The following is a 19,774-nucleotide window of genomic DNA, read 5'->3' as shown; positions in this document are numbered from 1 at the left end:
TCATCTCACACCAGTCAGAATGGCTATCATCAAAAAATCTAGAAACAATAAATGCTGGAGAGGGTGTGGAGAAAAGGGAACCCTCTTACACTGTTGGTGGGAATGTAAATTGATACAGCCACTGTGGAGAACAGTATGGAGGTTCCTTAAAAAGCTACAAATAGAACTACCATATGACCCAGCAATCCCACTACTGGGCATATACCCTGAGAAAACCATAATTCAAAAAGATTCATGTACCAAAATGTTCATTGCAGCTCTATTTACAATAGCCCAGAGATGGAAACAACCTAAGTGTCCATCATCGGATGAATGGATAAAGAAGATGTGGCACATATATACAATGGAATATTACTCAGCCATAAAAAGAGACGAAATTGAGCTATTTGTAATGAGGTGGATAGACCTAGAGTCTGTCATACAGAGTGAAGTAAGTCAGAAAGAGAGAGACAAATACCGTATGCTAACACATATATATGGAATTAAAAAAAAAATGTCATGAAAAACCTAGGGGTGAAACAGGAATAAAGACACAGACTTACTAGAGAATGGACTTGAGGCTATGGGGAGGGGGAAGTGTAAACGGTGACAAAGCGATAAAGAGGCATGGACATATATACACTACCAAACGTAAGGTAGATAGCTAGTGGGAAGCAGCCGCATAGCACAGGGAGATCAGCTCGGTGCTTTGTGACCGCCTGGAGGGGTGGGATAGGGAGGGTGGGAGGGAGGGAGACGCAAGCGGGAAGAGATATGGGAATATATGTATATATATAACTGATTCATTTTGTTGTGAAGCTGAAACTAACATACCATTGTAAAGCAATTATACTCCAATAAAGATGTTAAAAGAAAAAAAAAAATGAACAAGTTAGGCTAATCAAGAACAGATGGAAGAAAGTGTCATTTATACACTTGAAAGAAAACATATAATAAGCCATAAGCCTGAAAATTTATAGAAAACCTTAACTGATATGAATGTGATTTAAAGTTAACCTTTTCATTAAAATGAAATTATCTTGCTAAAGAACTCTCTAAAAGGTGAGTCTACCTTCTTAATTTCAAAGTTCGCTTTTTCTTCAACAATTCTGGATCTTGCAGTCTCCAAGTCATCTTTGTAATAATTAGATCTCACTATGCAGGGCTGCACTAAAGAAGGCAGAAATTAGACCAATCGAAGGACATAGTCTCATAGCTCCTTTTAAAACTGATCTGTAATATCATTTCCTTGTATGGTAACCTGTTTCTTTCTTCAAAAGGTAGCATGTAGACAATTTTTATTTAATTGATGATCATGGTTACCACAGTTAAAAAATTATAAATAGATTCAAAAAGGGTTTGAATCAATTCATGATATTCATGGGCTATGAAGGGAAGCTACAGGTGTTTGGCATATGTCCCTAAATATTTGAGTTGATGTCAGAGAGTGTGACCACCACCTCTCACAAATTATTTGTTTTTTCCCAATCATTATTTATTTATTCAAGAAACATTTATTGAGAATCTACTATGTGCCAGGCAGAATGATATATGCTGGTGATACAAAGATGTATAAGACACAGTCTTATCCTCAGGTAACTCACAGTCCACTTGAGGCCTGGCCATTAAAAACAAATCTCAGGACTTCCCTGGTGGCGCAGTGGTTACGAATCCGCCTGCCAATGCAGGGGACACAGGTTCGAACCCTGGTCCAGGAAGATCCCACATGCTGCGGAGCAACTAAGCCCGTGCGCCACAACTACTGAAGGCTGCGCTGCCACAACTACTGAGCCCATGTTCCGCAACAAGAGAAGCCACCGCAATGAGAAGCCTGCACGCCGCAATGAAGAGCAGCCCCTGTTCACCACAACTAGAGAAAGCCTGCATGCAGCAGCGAAGACCTAACACAGCCAAAAATAAATAAATAAAAAACAAAAACAAATCTCAGAAATATTAAACCATCCATATACAAAAATTTTCAAAAATACTAAGAGTAGCTAACTTTCATTTAGCATTTACTGTATACTAAGTAATTAACATGTATGATCTCATTTAACTCCCATAACTACTGGATGGGGCAGGAATTAAAGGCTTACACAGGCTAAGTACCTTCTCCAAAGCCACACAGCTAGTAAGTAATAGAACTGGGATTTAGACTCAGGCATCCTAATTCTAGAGCACTCATCCTTCTGAGAATAAGACTAGTTGCTGTTGTTAATCTCTTGACAAGAACATCAGATATAGCAAAACATTAATGGAATAAAGGAATTAACTTTGAGGAAAGTACAGGCAAACTGGGAAGATTTCAAGCCATGAACCATATGTACACTTAACTCACAAAGAGGAATTACAAGCAATTTATGGGATAATGTATTATTTATAAGCAAATAGGAAGTTACTGGAAGAATCGTTAGCAGTGACACAAGGTAGAAAGCTGCCTTCCTGCATTTAAAAGCTCTTCTGTACAGTGCTAGCCTCTAACCATTTTAAATAAAGCCATCAGGTACCCTCAGAGTACTCTGAGTTTTGTGCCATTAGAGATTCAGTACTTTCTGGGTACAGTCACTGAAGGGAGAAAAGGGCATAGTCCATGCCTGATCTGTCCATGATCAAAGAGAAATAAAAAGAGCTTCTCTCTCACAGATTCAGTTTGAGAACCCACTGGGAAAGACTCTGATTAGTAGCCTGGAGAGCTATGATTGCCTCCCCTGGGTCATAGCCCACCCTGTGACCATGAAAGTAGAGGTGTTACCAAAGAAGGGGGATGCAGGGGATGCTGGGCAGACCAAGAACAGACTCCACAGGTATCACTGTCATCAATTCATTCAACAAATATATACTGATAATCTAGGATATACTACAGAGTGGGGCGCAGAAATGAGTAAGACAAATTTGTAATGCCAAGGCTTAATGCTTAAGAGTTAATACAGATAGAAAAGATATCAAGTAGTTTACAGTTTAGGTGAGAAGACAAAATTATCACACAATAAAGCAATGGTATCATCAAAAAATCTACAAACAATAAACGCTGGAGAGGGTGTGGAGAAAAGGGAACCTTCTTACACTGTTGGCGGGAACGTAAATTGATGCAGCCACTATGGAGAACAGTATGGAGGTTCCTTAAAAAACTAAAAATAGAATTACCATATGACCCAGCAATCCCACTACTGGGCATATACCCTGAGAAAACCATAATTCAAAAAGAGTCATGTACCACCATGTTCACTGCAGCACTATTTACAATAGCCAGGAAGTGGAAGCAACCTAAATGTCCATTGACAGGTGAATGGATAAAGAAGATGTGACACATATATACAATGGAATATTGCTCAGCCATAAAAAGAAACGAAATTGAATTACTTGTAGTGAGGTGGATGAACCTAGAGACTGTCATACAGAGTGAAGTAAGTCAGAAAGAGAAAAACAAATACTGTATGCTAACACATATATGTGAAATCTAAAAAAAAAATGGTTCTGATGAACTTAGGGGCAGGACAGGAATAAAGATGCAGACGTAGAGAATGGACTTGAGGACATCGGCGGGGGGAAGGGTAAGCTGGGATGAAGTGAGAGAGTAGCACTGACATATATACATCACCAAATGTAAAATAGATAGTGGGAAGCAGCTGCATTGCATGGAGAGATCAGCTCGGTGCTGTGTGACCACCTAGAGGGGTGGGATAGGGAGGGTGGGAGGGAGCCGCAAGAGAGAGGGGATATGGGGATATATGTATATGTATAGCTGATATACTTTGTTATACAGCAGAAACTAACACACCATTGTAAAGCAATTATACTCCAATAAAAAGACGTTAAAAACAAATAAAGCAATGGTAAACAATTCTATGTGGTATATAATTAAATGCTAAATTGTGTTGTGTAGACCACAGGCTACGTGGTTGTTCTAAGGAGAGGAAAATCAATTCAGTAGTCATGAACCTCAATTAGGCCTTAAAGGATGGGGAGGATTTGGTTGGAAGAGGATAAGGGGAGGAATTCAGAGGAAAGAAGGGGGAATTCAGAGGAAAAGATTACTACAAGTGGAGGGATGGAAATAGAAGCACAGTGAGGAGACTGCCTTGAGAAAAGCAGAGGGTGTGTAGTAGCTGAGAGCTCATATACCACACAGCAAGGCTAGTTACCCTCCCGCCCCAACCAGAACAATGTCAGTGGTCCATGATGCTGGAAGGATCCACATGTGTCAGAATTTGATGGGAAACACATCCTTAGTTACCAACCCCCTAACCTAATTAGGGCATGAAGGGAAGAGTGAGGTTATTTATATGGAACCAGGAAGAGATCAATGGTATCAGAACAGTGGACACCTCCAGGTGTGTATAACCTTGGAGAAGACCAATACAACCAGAAAGAACTGACAGAGGGTGAACTGTAACTTGAGTGTTGGATAAATTAAAACCAGTCAAAAACCTTTTAAATGCTGTAATTTGAGAATCTCTACTTGATCTCCTGACAAAAATCTTCTCATAAATTTCCATTGCTTTAGCATGAAATCTAAATGTCTTAGAATGCGTTTAGGGCATATATGGACTTTCTTGATCTAACCCTTGCCTACCTTTAGAGCCTTACTCCTGCCTCTGCCTGATAGGCTCCTGACATAAGGAACCATGGGCTCATCTCTGAAAGTTGATTTATCTTGATTTCTCATGTCCCTGGGTCTCCTTTTTGAGTACCCCTTTCCTCTTCCTCTGCTTGGTTAATTCCTATTTGTCCTTTAAGACTCAGTTTGAATATTTTCTCTTCTAGGAAGTGTATGATTACTGGTGATTTATGGGGGATTTATTAGCAGAGATCTGAGTGCCAGTAGTTACTGGGTTGGGGTAGGCGGGCTGGGGACATCAGGGCTGGGAATCCAGTGACTCAAAACCCATTCTGGGGAGGTAGGAGGTAGGCAGGGCACATATGAACCGAGACTATAATCCCCTGGCACATGTTCCATTGTTCCATCAAACTTCACTTACAAAACACTGATTAAGAATTTCAAGACTGCAACCCAAAAGCATTAAATCCTAAGCATAGGGGCTTTCTGAATGCAGGGCCTTGTGTGACCGCACTGGTCATAGGCCAATGAAGCCAGCTGTACATATAAGTCTCTTCATACAGCATTGGTTATGATAGCAAAATGTAATAAACCAAATTATTCATTAATAAGCGATTAAACAAACTATGGTCCAACCACAAAGTAAAAAAAATCATGTATCCAGTAAAAAACGAGGAATGTCTATAGATACTAACATAGATAGCTGTACAACATGCGAAGAGGATTACAGAATATTATGTATGTCATGATCCCATTACAATATAAAATATTTCTTCCTATTATCTATCTATCTATCTATCTAATGGAGCATTAAGAGTGATACCCCAATCTCTTGAGGAGGAAGGAATTTTTACTTTTTATACCTATATTTCAGGTTTTACATTAACATATATTGTTTCTAAATTAAAAATATGATTAAAAAATTAAACTCTAACATGTAGAAACACCTATCTGAACCACAGTGAAATCTGTTGGCTTCATTTCGTTTAAGAACATAAAAGACCATGGAAGAGATTTCCCTGGTGGTCCAGTGGTTAAGAGTTCCCTTTGCAAAGCAGGTGGTTCGATCCCTGGTAGGGGAGCTAAGATTCCACATGCCTTGCGGCCAAAAAACCGAAACATAAAACAGAAGCAATATTGTAACAAATTCAATAAAGACTTTAAAAATGGTCCACATCAAAAAATCTTTTTTTAAAAAAAAAGTCCATGGAAAATAATCTTCCTGATCTGTAAAAGACTACTCATTAAAATCTTACCATTCTTTTTACCTTTTCTTTTAATTCTTACCGTCGTTGCTGGCCTCTTCAACAGGGGATGCTGAGTCCATACATTCTAGGACTCCCTTTGTGATCTCAACCACCTGAAGTCTCCTGACCCTGACTATGTCTGTATCTTTCAATCCTTCCTCCAATTGTTTGACCACCTCTTTTCCAGGCTGTGAAGTCAGAACAGTAATCTGGAAATAAATAGAAGAATCAACGTGTCTACTTGCCCTGATATACAGAGGTTAGAATGTAACAGGTTAGATCTGGAGGATTAAACACCCCAGAAATCTGTGGTAGTGGCTATTGTCTTTAGGGCAAAGAAAAAGATTTATATGTAATTTGCAAATCAAATTTCATTTGACATATTCTGGTGCGAGAGGTCTGGTGGGACAGATCATCACAAGACCCTGCCAAACAGGCTGAACCTACCCCAGAAAGTGACCAATGAGAAGCCATCCCTGTGGTTTAGTTTTAGTTTTTCTTTTGGTCGTACCGCATGCAGCATGTGGGATCTTAGTTCCCCAACTAGGGTTCCCCGATTAGGGATTGAACCCGCACACCCTGTATTGGGAGCGTGGAGTCTCAACCACTGGACTGCCAGGGAAGTCGCCCACTGTGTTTCAGTTTTTAAGACTGCTTGAATCATTGACAGTATCCCTCTTGCTCAAAGTGCTTTGATTTCTTGAGGATACAAAGGAAATAGAATCCTTAAATTCCACTCATTAAATGTGTACTAAAGATCAGAGAGCTTATATGCTCTTTTCTCACAGTGGTACTTCCATGTAGATTTCTCTCCTTGCTCAATCTGAATCTGGGTTGAACTTGAAACTCTGGAAGGCAAGTATTAAATACATGCAATTCTCTTTTGTACTTAGACATTTTTAATTGATGAATAAGCATGCAGATGAAAGCATAATTATTTTTAAACTCATTTGTCTGATGCCTGATGTTACTAGAGACTGAATGTGTTTTAACTCACAGTCACTCATGTACCCAATGGAGTATCTAGTCATGACTTTCAATGTGAATGAAACAGAGAACAACAGAAGGATGACAAACAATGAAGGATCTAGATGGACTGAAATGGGAAGATGAGTTAGTGTCCTAAGCCATCTTTTACCTCCAGGGAAGTGTAGGTCAGAGCTGCACTTGTGGTCATGTGTCCGCTGTACTGTTTGAACTGCTGGAGCCCATCCTTTATTGCCAGCTGCAGAGAAGTGGCTTGTGGTCTGAAACAACCTTCTCTTTGCAATATGCGGAGTTCTGAGATGCAGGCCTGCAGCCTAGCAAAGTTCCCTTTCACTTGCTGCAGAGAAAAATGAATCAAAGATGCAAATCTTTAGTGACTCACGTTTCAGATTAACTGGCAGTCTAATTTCATTATCAATTACTCCTCAAGAGTACTTTTCCCTTCCTGAAAATCTGTTTATTTGACCAAGATCTATGGAATGCCTATTATGTTCTAGGCACTGCACTAAAATATTCCCTAGACCAGAGGAAGAAAAATTTTTAGCCAAAGGACTTTGATTATGTGGAATTACTAGAAACAGGAAAGAATGTGTTTTAACTCATTCACTCACCCAAAGGAAGGTTCAGTTGTGACTGCTTAGTTTTACTTTGGGGTGGTCTGCAAATTGGAGGCCTAGCAGCGTCACTCTTAGACATTATCTTCATTTCTCAGTCAGTCTAGGCACAGTGAGCTTCTCTATTCAAGAGTGATGTTTTATCAGAAATGAGGATTTTGATCATTTTAGAAATGATAAGGTCCTACCTAATCTTCCCCTCAGGATCACTTTGAGCAGAGATGCTTGGCTTAGTCTGCAGTCAGGTCAAGGAGCCAACACGTAAATCTCCTGGCTCTCCTCACTTTCCTTCACAAAAACTTGTTCTCAGGAAGTAATCTAATCTAATCTGACTCTAGATCGATGTTACGTCTTCTAAGAATATATGCATTTTGAATAAATGTGGAATTAAAATTTGTGACACTATTTGAAGGAATTCCAAGCATCAATAGCAGGTGGGGGTGGAGTGGGGAGGAATTATATTTGGGATAAGGAAACTTTGCTGATCAAAGAGCAGAATGGAGCAATATTTGCAAAATGCACATAAAATTCATGAGCATGTTACTTTGCTTACATGCTCCTCTCCATGAATCTCTGGGAAAAACACAAGAAATAGTATATAATTCTTACACAAAGAAAACTTGTAATCTAGATAGGAAGATAAGAAACCTACTCAAGTACAGACTAGTAGCCTTTGAGCATTTCTTTTCATGTACTCCCTAAAAGAATATGAAAAATGATATACTCCTTTATACGTTTTTAAGTTGACATCTAGATTTTAAGTACGTACGTAGTTGTTAAGGATATAACTTCCAGCATATTTAAATATCAATATTTCAAAATAAAACTATACCACTACTCTTTAAAACATAATCCAATAGAATCTAAATATCATAGGGATTTGATACTTGCATTATTCAATTTAAAAAGTACATGAGCAAGCTCTTTTTTCTTTTTAACAGATGGAAATGAATATTATTCATTTTTCTCCTTGAATTCATATTTCCATTTCACTTTTCTCATAGAGTTTTATCATAATGTAATAGAATTTTTTGGTTGGCAGTTTGTTTTTTTTTTCGGTACGCAGGCCTCTCACTGTTGTGGCTTCTCCCGTTGCGGAGCACAGGCTCCAGATGCGCAGGCCCAGCGGCCATGGCTCACGGGCCCCGCCGCTCCGCGGCACGTGGGATCTTCCCAGACCGGGGCACGAACCCGAGTCCCCTGCATCGGCAGGCGGACTCTCAACCACTGTGCCACCAGGGAAGCCCCGGCTGGCAGTTTTTCATTGATCATCTTATCATACTTCTCTGTGTCAAAAATATTTACATGTTGTAAGATTTTAAAATTTCCTATGACTATAGGCTCTAATTAATAATCTAGATTGAGCTATTATTAAAATTATTGCTCATATACAATTGATCAAAACAACATATATATTACCTATTTTGATAATTATTGGCATTAAGCATAAACTTTAATTAAAAATGCATCTCAATGGCATGAGCATGTTGCGTTCTTTTTTCAATTAGTTAAGGTATGTGTGAATAAATTACTGATTGAATGGCACCAACATTCCGTATTAATCCTATTCCTATTTTCTAGGAGGTTTCTAGTGCTGAGAACCATTGTCCTGATAAATATAGAAGTCAATCAAATTGTCAAACTCATTCTGAGCTATATGCCAAAAATTATATAGGGATATAAATACTAAAAAAAATTATTTTAATGATCAGCTGCTACTCAGTTGTTTGTTTTTTAAGATTTTTTTTGATATGGATCATTTTTTAAAGTCTTTATTGAATTTGTTACAATATTGGTTCTGTTTTTTTTTGTTGTTGTTTTTTGGCCACGAGGCATGTGGGATCTTAGCTCCCCGACCAGGGATCAAACCTGCACCCCCTGCACTGGAAGGCGAAGTCTTAACCACTGGACCACCAGGGAAGTCCCTCAATTTAGTCTTCCTTCAATTTTGTTAAAATTGGACATCACCTGGTTGCAAAAGATTTTTTTTTTTTTTTTTTTTTTTTTTTTTTTTTTTACTGTACACGTGCCTCTCACTGTTGTGGCCTCTCCCATTGCAGAGCACAGGCTCCGGACGCGCAGGCTCAGTGGCCATGGCTCACGGGCCCAGCCGCTCCGCGGCATGTGGGATCTTCCCGGACCAAGGCACGAACCCGTGTCCCCTGCATCGGCAGGGGGACTCTCAACCACTGTGCCACCAGGGAAGCCCTGCAAAAGATTTTTAACCCAATCATAAGTCCTTTACTTTCTTACATTGATGCCAATATTTTGAATTATTCCTTGTTTGGTGCCCCTGCAAGTTTTAAAACCACATGGCAATTCATCACAGTAAAATTCATAGTGGGTGAAAGATTTGTACCTCTCACCTCTTCCTTTTTATTTTGGATTTTCTTTGTGAAGTGGAAGAAGGGTAATTGTGAAAGGGATGGTGGGAATGATGAAGTAGTCTGACACTCTCATCATAGGCATAATTAGTCAGAGAAATTTTAGAAAAGAATACTAGTGGAAATTGAGGATCTATATATCAATTCTTTAAAATTATATATTCCTGTGTACTCTGGGAAGTCTTATAGCCCTAGTGGTATGTGTATCCCGGTTGAAAGAGACTGTTATAGACTATTGATACTTTAGAGATTTAGAAAAAGAAAGGTAAGTGTTGGTGGAAAGGGGGTGAGATGGGGCTGAGAATTGAAAGGGTAAGATTTGTAAAAAGAATACAATATTTTATGTGTTTATGTGTGTGTGTTGGGGGATTGGTAGAGAGGCTGAAAGTTCAATACAAGCATCTATGGAGGTTGAAAGTGAATATAATGTGTCAGAGAGGAAGAGGAAATGTGCCTGACAAGAGTAGAGGATGCTTGTTGAAGAGTAGTGGGCATTTTAGTTAAAGAAGTACTAGTCTTGGTTAAGGTTTTAGATCCAAATAGACTTGAGTTCCAAACCTATCTCTTCCTCTTACTGACTATGAGTCCTTAAGCTAAGATGTCTTCAATTAGAAACTGGGGACAATGGAAATACTTATCTTACAGACTAACTATTAAATGACTTAGTTCATGTCACACAGTATGTACTCAGTGTTAGCTGTGGTTATTATTTTTTATCACTATCAAACCCTAAAAGCACTTAAATCATTGCTGATTAAACAGAAGGGGTTTGTATTGACTTAATGGCCCTATTCTACAACTGACAAAAATAAGTGGAAAAAAAATAGTATCTATGTAAATGACATAGGTCCATTCAGTCATCCATTTTAAAAAAACATTTATTATTATGTGCTTATGATGTACTAGGTACCTAAAAAAAGACATAATTCCCACTTTCTACTAACTTACAAACAAGTGAGATAAATAGCCTCAGAATAGAAAGGGATAAGAGTCACACTAGAATGACATTTTCCAAAGTATGTTGACAAGTTATTGTCTGTCTATCTCACTAGAATATAAGCTCAATATAATAATATACTAAAGGAGGAATCTGATCTATCTCTTCATTGCCAGGTCTGCAGGGCCTAGGACAGTACCTGGAACACAGTTTTATTAAACAAATTATTTTTGAATAAATGGTAAATGGATGCACATATAATAAGTTTTAGGGGGAAGAAAAATATAAGTTAGAAAATATAGGCATTCTCTGTACTGCCTTTGCAACTTTTTGATGAATCTAAAATTATTCAATAATGATAAATTTATTGAAAAAATAAACTAGGAAAATAGTAGAAAAAAAAGGATACTATCTTCTGGTAGGGAAGGCCTTTGGAAACATGACAACAAAGGTAGGAAACCATAAAGGGAAAAATGAAGAGATCTGACCACATTAAAATTTTCTGTTAAGTAAAGGAGAATATGAATAAAGTTAAAGACAAAAAACAAACTGGGTAAATATTTGCAATGTATAAGATTAGCATGACATTAATATTCTTAATATGTAAAAAGCACCTACAAATAAACTAGATATCTGAAACACACTCTTCTACCACCTAACAGTATACATACTAGATAAAACACAAATGTCTTTTATATGCATAGTTGAATTCATAAGAAATTAAGGGAAATCCCCAGGAACCAAAGTGGGGACAACAGGAAACTACAGTGTGAGATAGGTGTAAAAGCCTTGGCTTTACTTGTTGATCTTGGGAACCTAGGGCTTTGTGTTGTAAAGGAGAAGGAGACAAGGCCTTAGGCCCTCATAAGGAGTAGAATTGGAACTGCCATCCTGGCTCAAAGTTAAGACCATTCAAAAGGTTATTTTCTCAGTGAAAAGGTGGGCTAGAAAGAATCTACTCACTAGTCAAGGGAGGCGACAATGAAACTTGTTAAGTTATGTGAACTCTGAGTAGAAATGAGAAAGAAATCACTGCTGGGACCTAGAAACCATATATCTCCCCTCATGTGGGTTTGGGATTTGTCTTTATCTGCAGGGTCCAGGAAACCCTAATTTTAAAACATAACTTAAAGTGGTCCTGGGTTGATAGCACCTCAGGGCACCTGACTCAAGCAAACATAAATCCTTTCTAGAGGTATACACCCTAAACTCAGGCCCCACAGAATTCTCACACATTAAGATCAGCTTAAGGTAAGCTCATAATCCAAAATTACAAAATCAGTGAGGAAACCAAACATTATGAGAGAGAGTCTGCAGAAACAACAAAGAGGAGAATTAGAATACCAACAATTTCAGATATTAGAATTATCAAATATATTTAAGTACCTTTAAGATGTTTAATGAAATAAAAGAGGGATTCAACACCATGAACAAAGAATTAAAAAACTATGAAAAAAGGACCAGAAAGATTTGAACATTACCAGGGTAACTGTACACTGAAGTAAAGGGGATAATCAGACATTTCAGGGTCTACTGGACACTGGCTATGAACTGACACTAATTCTAGGAGATCCCAAACATCATTGTTGCCCACTAGTCAGAGTAGGGGCTTGTGGAGGTCAGGTGATCAACGAAATTTTATATCAGGTCCAGTGGGTCCCCAAATGCAGCCTGTGGCTATTTCCTCAGTTTTAGAAAGCATAATTGGAATAGACATACCTAACATCTGGCAGAATCCCCACATTAGTTCCCTGACTTGTGGAGTGAGGGCAATTATGGTGGGAAAGGCCAAGTGGGAGCCTCTAGAACTGCCTCTACTTACGAAAATAATAAAAGTAATACTGAATTTCTGGAGGAATTGCAGAAATTAGTGCCACCATCAAGGACTTGAAAGATGCCGGGGTGGTGATTTCTACCACATCCCCATTCAACTTGCCCATCTGGCCTGTACGGAAGACAGACGGGTCTTGGAGAATGATAGTGCATTATCATAAACTTAACCAGGTGGTGACTCCAACAGCAGCTGCTGTGCTAGATATGGTTTCATTGCTCGAGCAAATTAACACATCTCCTGGTACCTGGTATGCAGCTATTGATCTGGCAAATGCCTTTTCTCCACGCCTGTCTATAAGGTCCCACAGAAGCAGTTTGCTTTCAGCTGACAAGGCCAGCAATACACCTTCACTGTCCTACCTCAGGGGTATATCAATTCTCCAGCCCTATGTCATAATTTAGCTCACAGAGATTTTTGACTGCCATTCCCTTCCACAAGCTATCACACTGGCCCATTACATTAATGACATTATGCTGAGTGGACCTAGTGAGCAAGAAGTAACTTATTGGTAAGACATTTGTATGCCAGAGGGTAGGAAATAAATTTGACTAAAATTCAGGGGCCTTCTACCTCAGTGAAATTCCTAGGGGTCCATTGGTATGGGGCATGTTGTGATGCCCCATCTAAGGTGATGAATAAGTTTGTTGCTTTTGGAGTAGAAGAGAGCATCTAAAGGTCAAACTGCTTTTTATACAGATGTTCAACATCTTTCTACTTTTAGCTCTACCTTCATTCTTACCTCCAGAAGTACTTGATTTTACCAATTCCCAAGGCTTTTGAGAACTTGGTGGTTTAAAATGCTTTCTTCCTTGGGTTTCCCACTACTGGCTTAAGATTTAGCTCTCTTGGGACTGCTAAGTCAATTGTCACTTTTCACCTGTATTATCGTTTCCAAAATTTTGTTGAGATTTCTCTTCTCACATTCAACAAGCATTCAAGATTCAAAGGTTACAAAAAAATATGTAGAAAAAGTCACCTTCCTACTCTTGTTCTTTAGCTAACCAGTACTTTACTGGAGGCAATCAATATTACTAGCTTATTGGGTATCTTTCCAGAGATATTTCTTTACATGGAAGAAAATATAAATGATAAACTTGATCTTTCTTCTTACCAAAATAGACCAGATTATGATACTCTTTCGTATCTTGATTTTGTTGCAGAGTAAATCTGGGTAATCGTTACATTCAATATATAAAAAGTGTCTTAATTTTTATGGCTACATAGTATTCCATTAATGGATGGACCATAACTTTATTTAACCAATTCCCTATTAATTAACATTAGGTTGTTTCCAATCTTTTGCTACTTCAAACAATGCTGAAATGAATAATCTTATACTCAAATCATTTTTGCACATATGAAAACATATCTGTAGAATAAGTTTCTAAAAACAGACTTGTGAGACTTCCCTGGTGGTCCAGTAGTTAAGACTCTGTGCTCCCAATGCAGGGGGCCCGGGTTCGATCCCTGGTTGGGGAACTAAGATCCCACATACTGCAACTAAGCCCATGCACTCTAGCGCCCATGCGCCACAACTCGAGAAGCCCACGTGCAGCAATGAAGATCCAGTGCAGCCAAAACAAAACCAAACCTATTAAAAACAGACTTGCTAGGTTAAAGGGTATGTAAATTGTGATACCAAATTGCCCACTATAGAAATTGTGTTAAAATATATGCCCATAAATGGCATATAAGGGTGTCTGCTTCTTTATATCCTCATAAACAGTATGTCATTAAACTTAAAAAAAAAAATCTTTGCCAGCCAAATAAGTGAAAAATAATAGCATCTCAATGTAGTTTTAACTTGCATTTCTTTTATAAGTGAGACTGAACATATTCCATGTTTCACCATCATGTGTATTTCCTTTAATGAAAACTGTGTACACAATTTCTCACTATTGATTGTTGGTCATTATCGTTATTGATTTCAAGGAAATCTTTATGCGGTTAGGGAAATTAACCCTATGTGATATAGAAGCAAATATTTTTCCTCATATTGTCAGTTGTCTTTATTTTATTTTATTTTATTTTTGTGGTACCCGGGCCTCTCACTGTTGTGGCCCCTCCCGTTGTGGAGCACAGGCTCCGGATGCGCAGGCTCAGCGGCCATGGCTCACGGACCTAGCCGCTCCGTGGCATGTGGGATCTTCCCGGACCGGGGCACGAACCCGTGTCCCCTGCATCGGCAGGTGGACTCTCAACCACTGCGCCACCAGGGAAGCCCTGTCAGTTGTCTTTAGATTTTACACACAGTATTTTTTTTTTTTGGCCAAGTGTATATTTTCTATTTTCTATATTTATTCAGCTGAATTTATTAATCTTTTATTTTTGGAATTTTGGGTTTTGTGTTATGATTAGAAAGGCCTTTCTTACTGTTACATTTTCCCCCATGGTCTGTATGTTAATTGTTGATTTATTGCCTCTCAGGTCAAAATTCACCCTTCAGTATATCTCTGCAATAATGGACAGAATTCTACTTTAAGCCTTTCTCCTTTACAGTAATCATGATGTTAAGTTTTCTGAGTAGAGTGTACTGGAGGGACATTGCAGGAGGAAGGTGCACTCCTGCTGAAACCAGTGGGGTATGAAGTTACCTGGTAGTGCTCCACCCACATGCCCACAACTTGCTGGCCCTTGGTGTTATGGACTGAATGTTTGTGTCCCCTTAAAATTCATAAATTGAAGCCCTAACTCCCAATGTGATGGTACTTAGAGGCAAGGCCTCTGGGACGTAATTAAGTTTAGATGAGGTCACGAGAGTGGGGCCTCCATGATGGGACTGATGCTCTTAGAAGAGGAATAGACACCAGAGCTCTCTCTTCATGTACATGCACTGAGGAAAGGCCATGTGAGCACATAGCAAGAAAGCCGCTGTCTGCAAGATGGAAGAGGACTCTTACCAGAGCCTGACCAGGCTGGCACCCTGATCTTGGACTTTCAGCCTTCTAAACCTTGAGAAAATAAATGTCTATTGTTTAAACCAGCCAGTCATAGCCCGAGCTGACTAAGACACTGGGAACTTCTCAGCCCTAACCTGATCACCTGTCAGCTGTCCACTCAGCATGGACACTGCATGCTTCAGGCCTCCTGCCTGCACTGATGCCTGATTCCCTTTGCTCACCTGTCCCTCCCCTCAGTTTTGTCTCCTGTAGTCCTCCGAATGCTGCTGTTCTTCCAATACAGACACTGCTTACTCCAGGCCTCCTGCCCACATTGGCTTCTCCACTCTCTACATGCCTACGCATCAGCCACTGTGCCTACACCTGGAGGGTTGCTTCCTGCTTTCCCAGTAGCCATGGATCAGCTCTGGCTTGAGCGAACCAGTGAACTTCTTTGCATCCAGTGAGCTGCAACCATATATTCTCCAACTGGGTCTAAACCCCAGCCTTGGGAAAGGGGTCCCCTTTCCAAGTTTGTCATTCTTTGAGATCTCTCCCTCAGCCCTAGCGTACCACAAAAAGCTCTCTTATATCTTATAATTGCTATATTACCATAGCTTAATATGTTAAACTATGTTAAAATACTCTATATACTTTTTCCTTGTTTAAATCACTATGTGGTTTCCATATCCTGATTGGACCCAGACTGATAGTCTGTTCTAGTACTTAGATATTTTCAATTTTTACATTTAAATCTTTGATCCATCTGCAACTACTGAGCCTGTGCTCTAGGCCCTGCAAGCCACAACTACTGAAGCCTGCACGCCTAGAGCCCATGCTCGGCGACGAGAGAAGCCACCACAATAAGACCGTGCACCGCAACAAAGAGTAGCCCCCACTCTCTGCAACTACAGAAAGCCGGCGCGCAGCAACGAAGACCCAACGCAGCCAAAAATAAATAAATTTATTAAAAAAATTTTTTTTTTGGAATTTATACTGGTGTAAGCTGTGTGTATGACTCTAACTTAATTTCTTCCCACATGGCTATCTAGTTTGTTGAATAATTTTTCCAACTAATGTTAAATAGCATCATTATTATACACTAAATCCCCCCATGTATTTGGGTCTATTTCTGGACTTTAAATTGTATTATATTGCTCTGTTTTTTCAATTTCCAGTATCACACTGTGAATATCTGTTTAATATTTGAGAGGAAGAGTCTCTAGCTATTCTTGTTTGTTTTTTGTTTCTAATTTTAACTTTATTATCAAGATGTCTAGTTCTTCTGTTAGAAATTTTACAGGGAATTGCATTACATTTATAGATTAATTTAGAGATAACTGACATCTTTCTGGTCTGAGTCCTCTCAAGAACTAATGATGTTTCATTTGTTCAAGTCTTCTTTTGTGTTTCTCAATAGCATTTTAATTCATATAAATCTTGCAAATTTATTATTATTTTCATTCATAAGCATTTATTTGATCATTTTGGTTATTGTGATGAGAACTTTTCTGCCATTTTAACTTCTGGTTTGTTGTTCTGGAATAATATAAAGGGTACTTATTATTATTATTTTTTAAAAAATAAATTTATTTATTTTATTTATTTATTTTTGGCTGTGCCTGGTCTTTGTAGCTGCGTGGTCTTTCTCTAGTTGCGGCATGTGGGGGCTACTCTTCCGTGGTGCACGGTCTTCTTATTGCAGTGGCTTCTCTTGTTGCAGAGCATGTGCTCTAGGCACACGAGCTTCAGTAGTTGTGGCACGTGGGCTCAGTAGTTGTGGCTCACGGGCTCCAGAGCACAGGCTCAGTAGTTGTGGCACATGGGCTTGTTGCTCCGCGGCATGTGGGATCTTCCTGGACCAGGGCTCGAACTCTTGTCCCCTATATTGGCAGGCGGATTCTTAACCACTGTGCCACCAGGGAAGCCCTAAAGGGTACTTATATCTGTATTAATATTTGTACCTGACCATTGTCATGAATTCTTTTGTTGTTTTAAGTAATTTTCTAGGCGATTCTTTTGGGTTTTCTAGATATATTACCATTAATCTGCAAATAACGATCATTTTATCTTTTTCTTCCTTATTTCTTTTTTTTTTTTGGCCATGCCGTGGGGCATGTGGGATCTTAGTTCCCCGGATCAAAACCGCGCCCCCCTGCAGCAGAAGCGCAGAGTGTTTTTTAACTACTGGACCACCAGGGAAGTCCCTCCTTTCCTTGTTCCTATATTCTAACTTCTTTTTTATGTGTGCAATTATATCAGTGAAAATCTCTAAAATACTGTTAGATAACAGTGATGATAGTAAACTTACTTGTCTTACACAGGAATATATTCAGTGTCTTTTCATTAAGTAAGATCTGGTTTTTGACTTGTCATAGACATACACTATGGGAATAGCCACCTGTTCCTAATTTTTTAAGTTTTTTTAAAAGAAGATTGGAGGGCTTCCCTGGTGGTGCAGTGGTTGAGAGTCCGCCTGCCAATGCGGGGGGCGCGGGTTCGTGCCCCGGTCCGGGAAGATCCCGCATGCCGCGGAGCGGCTGAGCCCATGAGCCCTGGCTGCTGAGCCTGCGCGTCCAGAGCCTGTGCTCCGCAATGGGAGAGGCCACAACAGTGAGAGGCCCGCGTACCGCAAAAAAAAAAAAAAAAAAAAAAAAAAAAAGAAGATTGGATGTTGCACTTTATTAAACACCATTTTTTAAGTATGTATGGAAATAAACATGATCATATTTTTCTTAGATATATTAACATAGTAAACTATATTAATAGATTTCAATACTGCACCATTTCTGCATTCCTGTAGATGATTTTTAAAATATGAGCTGGATCCTATTACTTTATTTGGGATGTTTAATAGATAGTCATAAGTGAGACTGGTCTGTAGTTTTTCTTTCTGTGTAATGTTTGCTGGATTTTAGGATCAATATTACATTATCTTCACAAAAATAATTTGGAAGGATTTTTTTTTTCTTTCTGTGGTATAAAATGGTTAAAAAACTTTAACAATCTGTTCTTTAAAAGTTTGGTATTATTCCCCTGCAAAACCATTTGGTTCCAGTACTTTATTTTGGGGGAGGGTAGTTCTTTCATAACTTTCCCTATTCCTTTTATGGGAAATGGCAGGTTTCTATCTCTTCTGAATTCACTTTCGGTAATTATATTTTCATGGAGAATTATGCATTTCACACAAGTGTGGTTACTTTCTCCTTATCTTATTTTGGGTATATGTGCCTTTTCCCCCTGCCCTTTTCCAAAAACTAAGTTAACTAATGGCTGATCTATTTCCTATTTTTTCCCCAAAGAACAAATTTGGATTTATTCATTTGTTCTACCATTTTCTATTTTCATATTCACTACTGTTTGTTTTTATCTTTATTATTTCCTTCCTTTAGCTTTCCTTAAGCTTGTTTTTTCTTTTCTTCTTGAGTTGCTTGCTTCATTTATTTTCAGTTTTCCTGGTTTACTAATATAATTTAAAATAATGAAATTTGTATAGTTTAAAGATATGAATTTTTCTCAGCATTAACTTTTTTATATCACATAGGTTCTAATATGTAGTGTTTCATTATTATTATTTTCTAGATATACTGAAATTTTTGCCTAATTTCCTCTTTGATTCAAAAGCTATTAAACAGCTTAAAAATTTCCAGGTGGTAGTGACTTTTTGTTCTGTATTTGCTATTTATTCCTAGTTTTATTGCATTGTATTCAGAGAATGTTGACTGATCTACTTGTACTTTTTGTAATTCATCAAACTTTTGAGGTTTATTTGTGGCTTAACATATGGTCAACTTTTGTGACTATTCCATGAGCACTTCAGGAAGGTGCAGATTTCTTTATTTCTTTAAAAAATGTTGATACTATGTTATTTGGTACACTGGTATTCAAAACTGATATATTTTCAATAGACTGTCCCTTCAACAAGCTCTCTTACTGAATATATTTCTTGTGCTCCTCTTGATAACTCTCTGCTCTTCTCTGCTTTGTGTCCTAGCATTAAAGTGCCATTCTTAGTCGTGTTTAGTGATTTTTGCTCTAAATTCAATGATGTTTGATATTAAAATCATGCTTTTTGTTTTTTTATTATGGGGGTGCACTTGCCTAGTATACCTTTGCCCTTCCTTTTATTTTCAACCTTTCTGAATCACTTTGTTGTAGTCTCTTCTGCTGAATACAGCAGAATTTTGTTCTGCAATCAAATCTGTTTTAAAGTACTTTAATAGGTAAGTTTAGTTATTTTTAGTTATATTATTTTAAGGTATACACTGTTTTCATAGCTTTTGAAAAATCACTACACTGTGTAAATTTGTTTGCTCTATATATGTTTTCCTTGTCATAATTAGAAAGGTTTGTAT

General features: G+C 38.4%; 1 protein-coding gene across 2 annotated transcripts in view; it reads right to left on the bottom strand.

Annotated features, from left to right (window-relative positions):
* M1AP (meiosis 1 associated protein) overlaps positions 1-19,774 on the bottom strand; it is an 85,723-nt gene that overhangs the window by 57,556 nt on the left and 8,393 nt on the right. For both annotated transcript variants that reach the window (XM_079940317.1, XM_079940316.1), the window contains exons 3-4: positions 6,923-7,108; positions 5,825-5,993 (exon numbers count right to left, since the gene is read on the bottom strand). In XM_079940317.1, coding sequence (XP_079796443.1) covers positions 5,825-5,993; positions 6,923-7,108 — 355 coding nt within the window. The remainder of the gene's footprint in view (positions 1-5,824; positions 5,994-6,922; positions 7,109-19,774) is intronic.

The sequence above is a fragment of the Stenella coeruleoalba genome (genome assembly GCF_951394435.1).
Source record: "Stenella coeruleoalba genome assembly, chromosome: 13".
In the NCBI taxonomy this organism is placed as follows: domain Eukaryota; kingdom Metazoa; phylum Chordata; class Mammalia; order Artiodactyla; family Delphinidae; genus Stenella; species Stenella coeruleoalba.
This window is presented reverse-complemented; position numbering and strand designations above follow the sequence as displayed.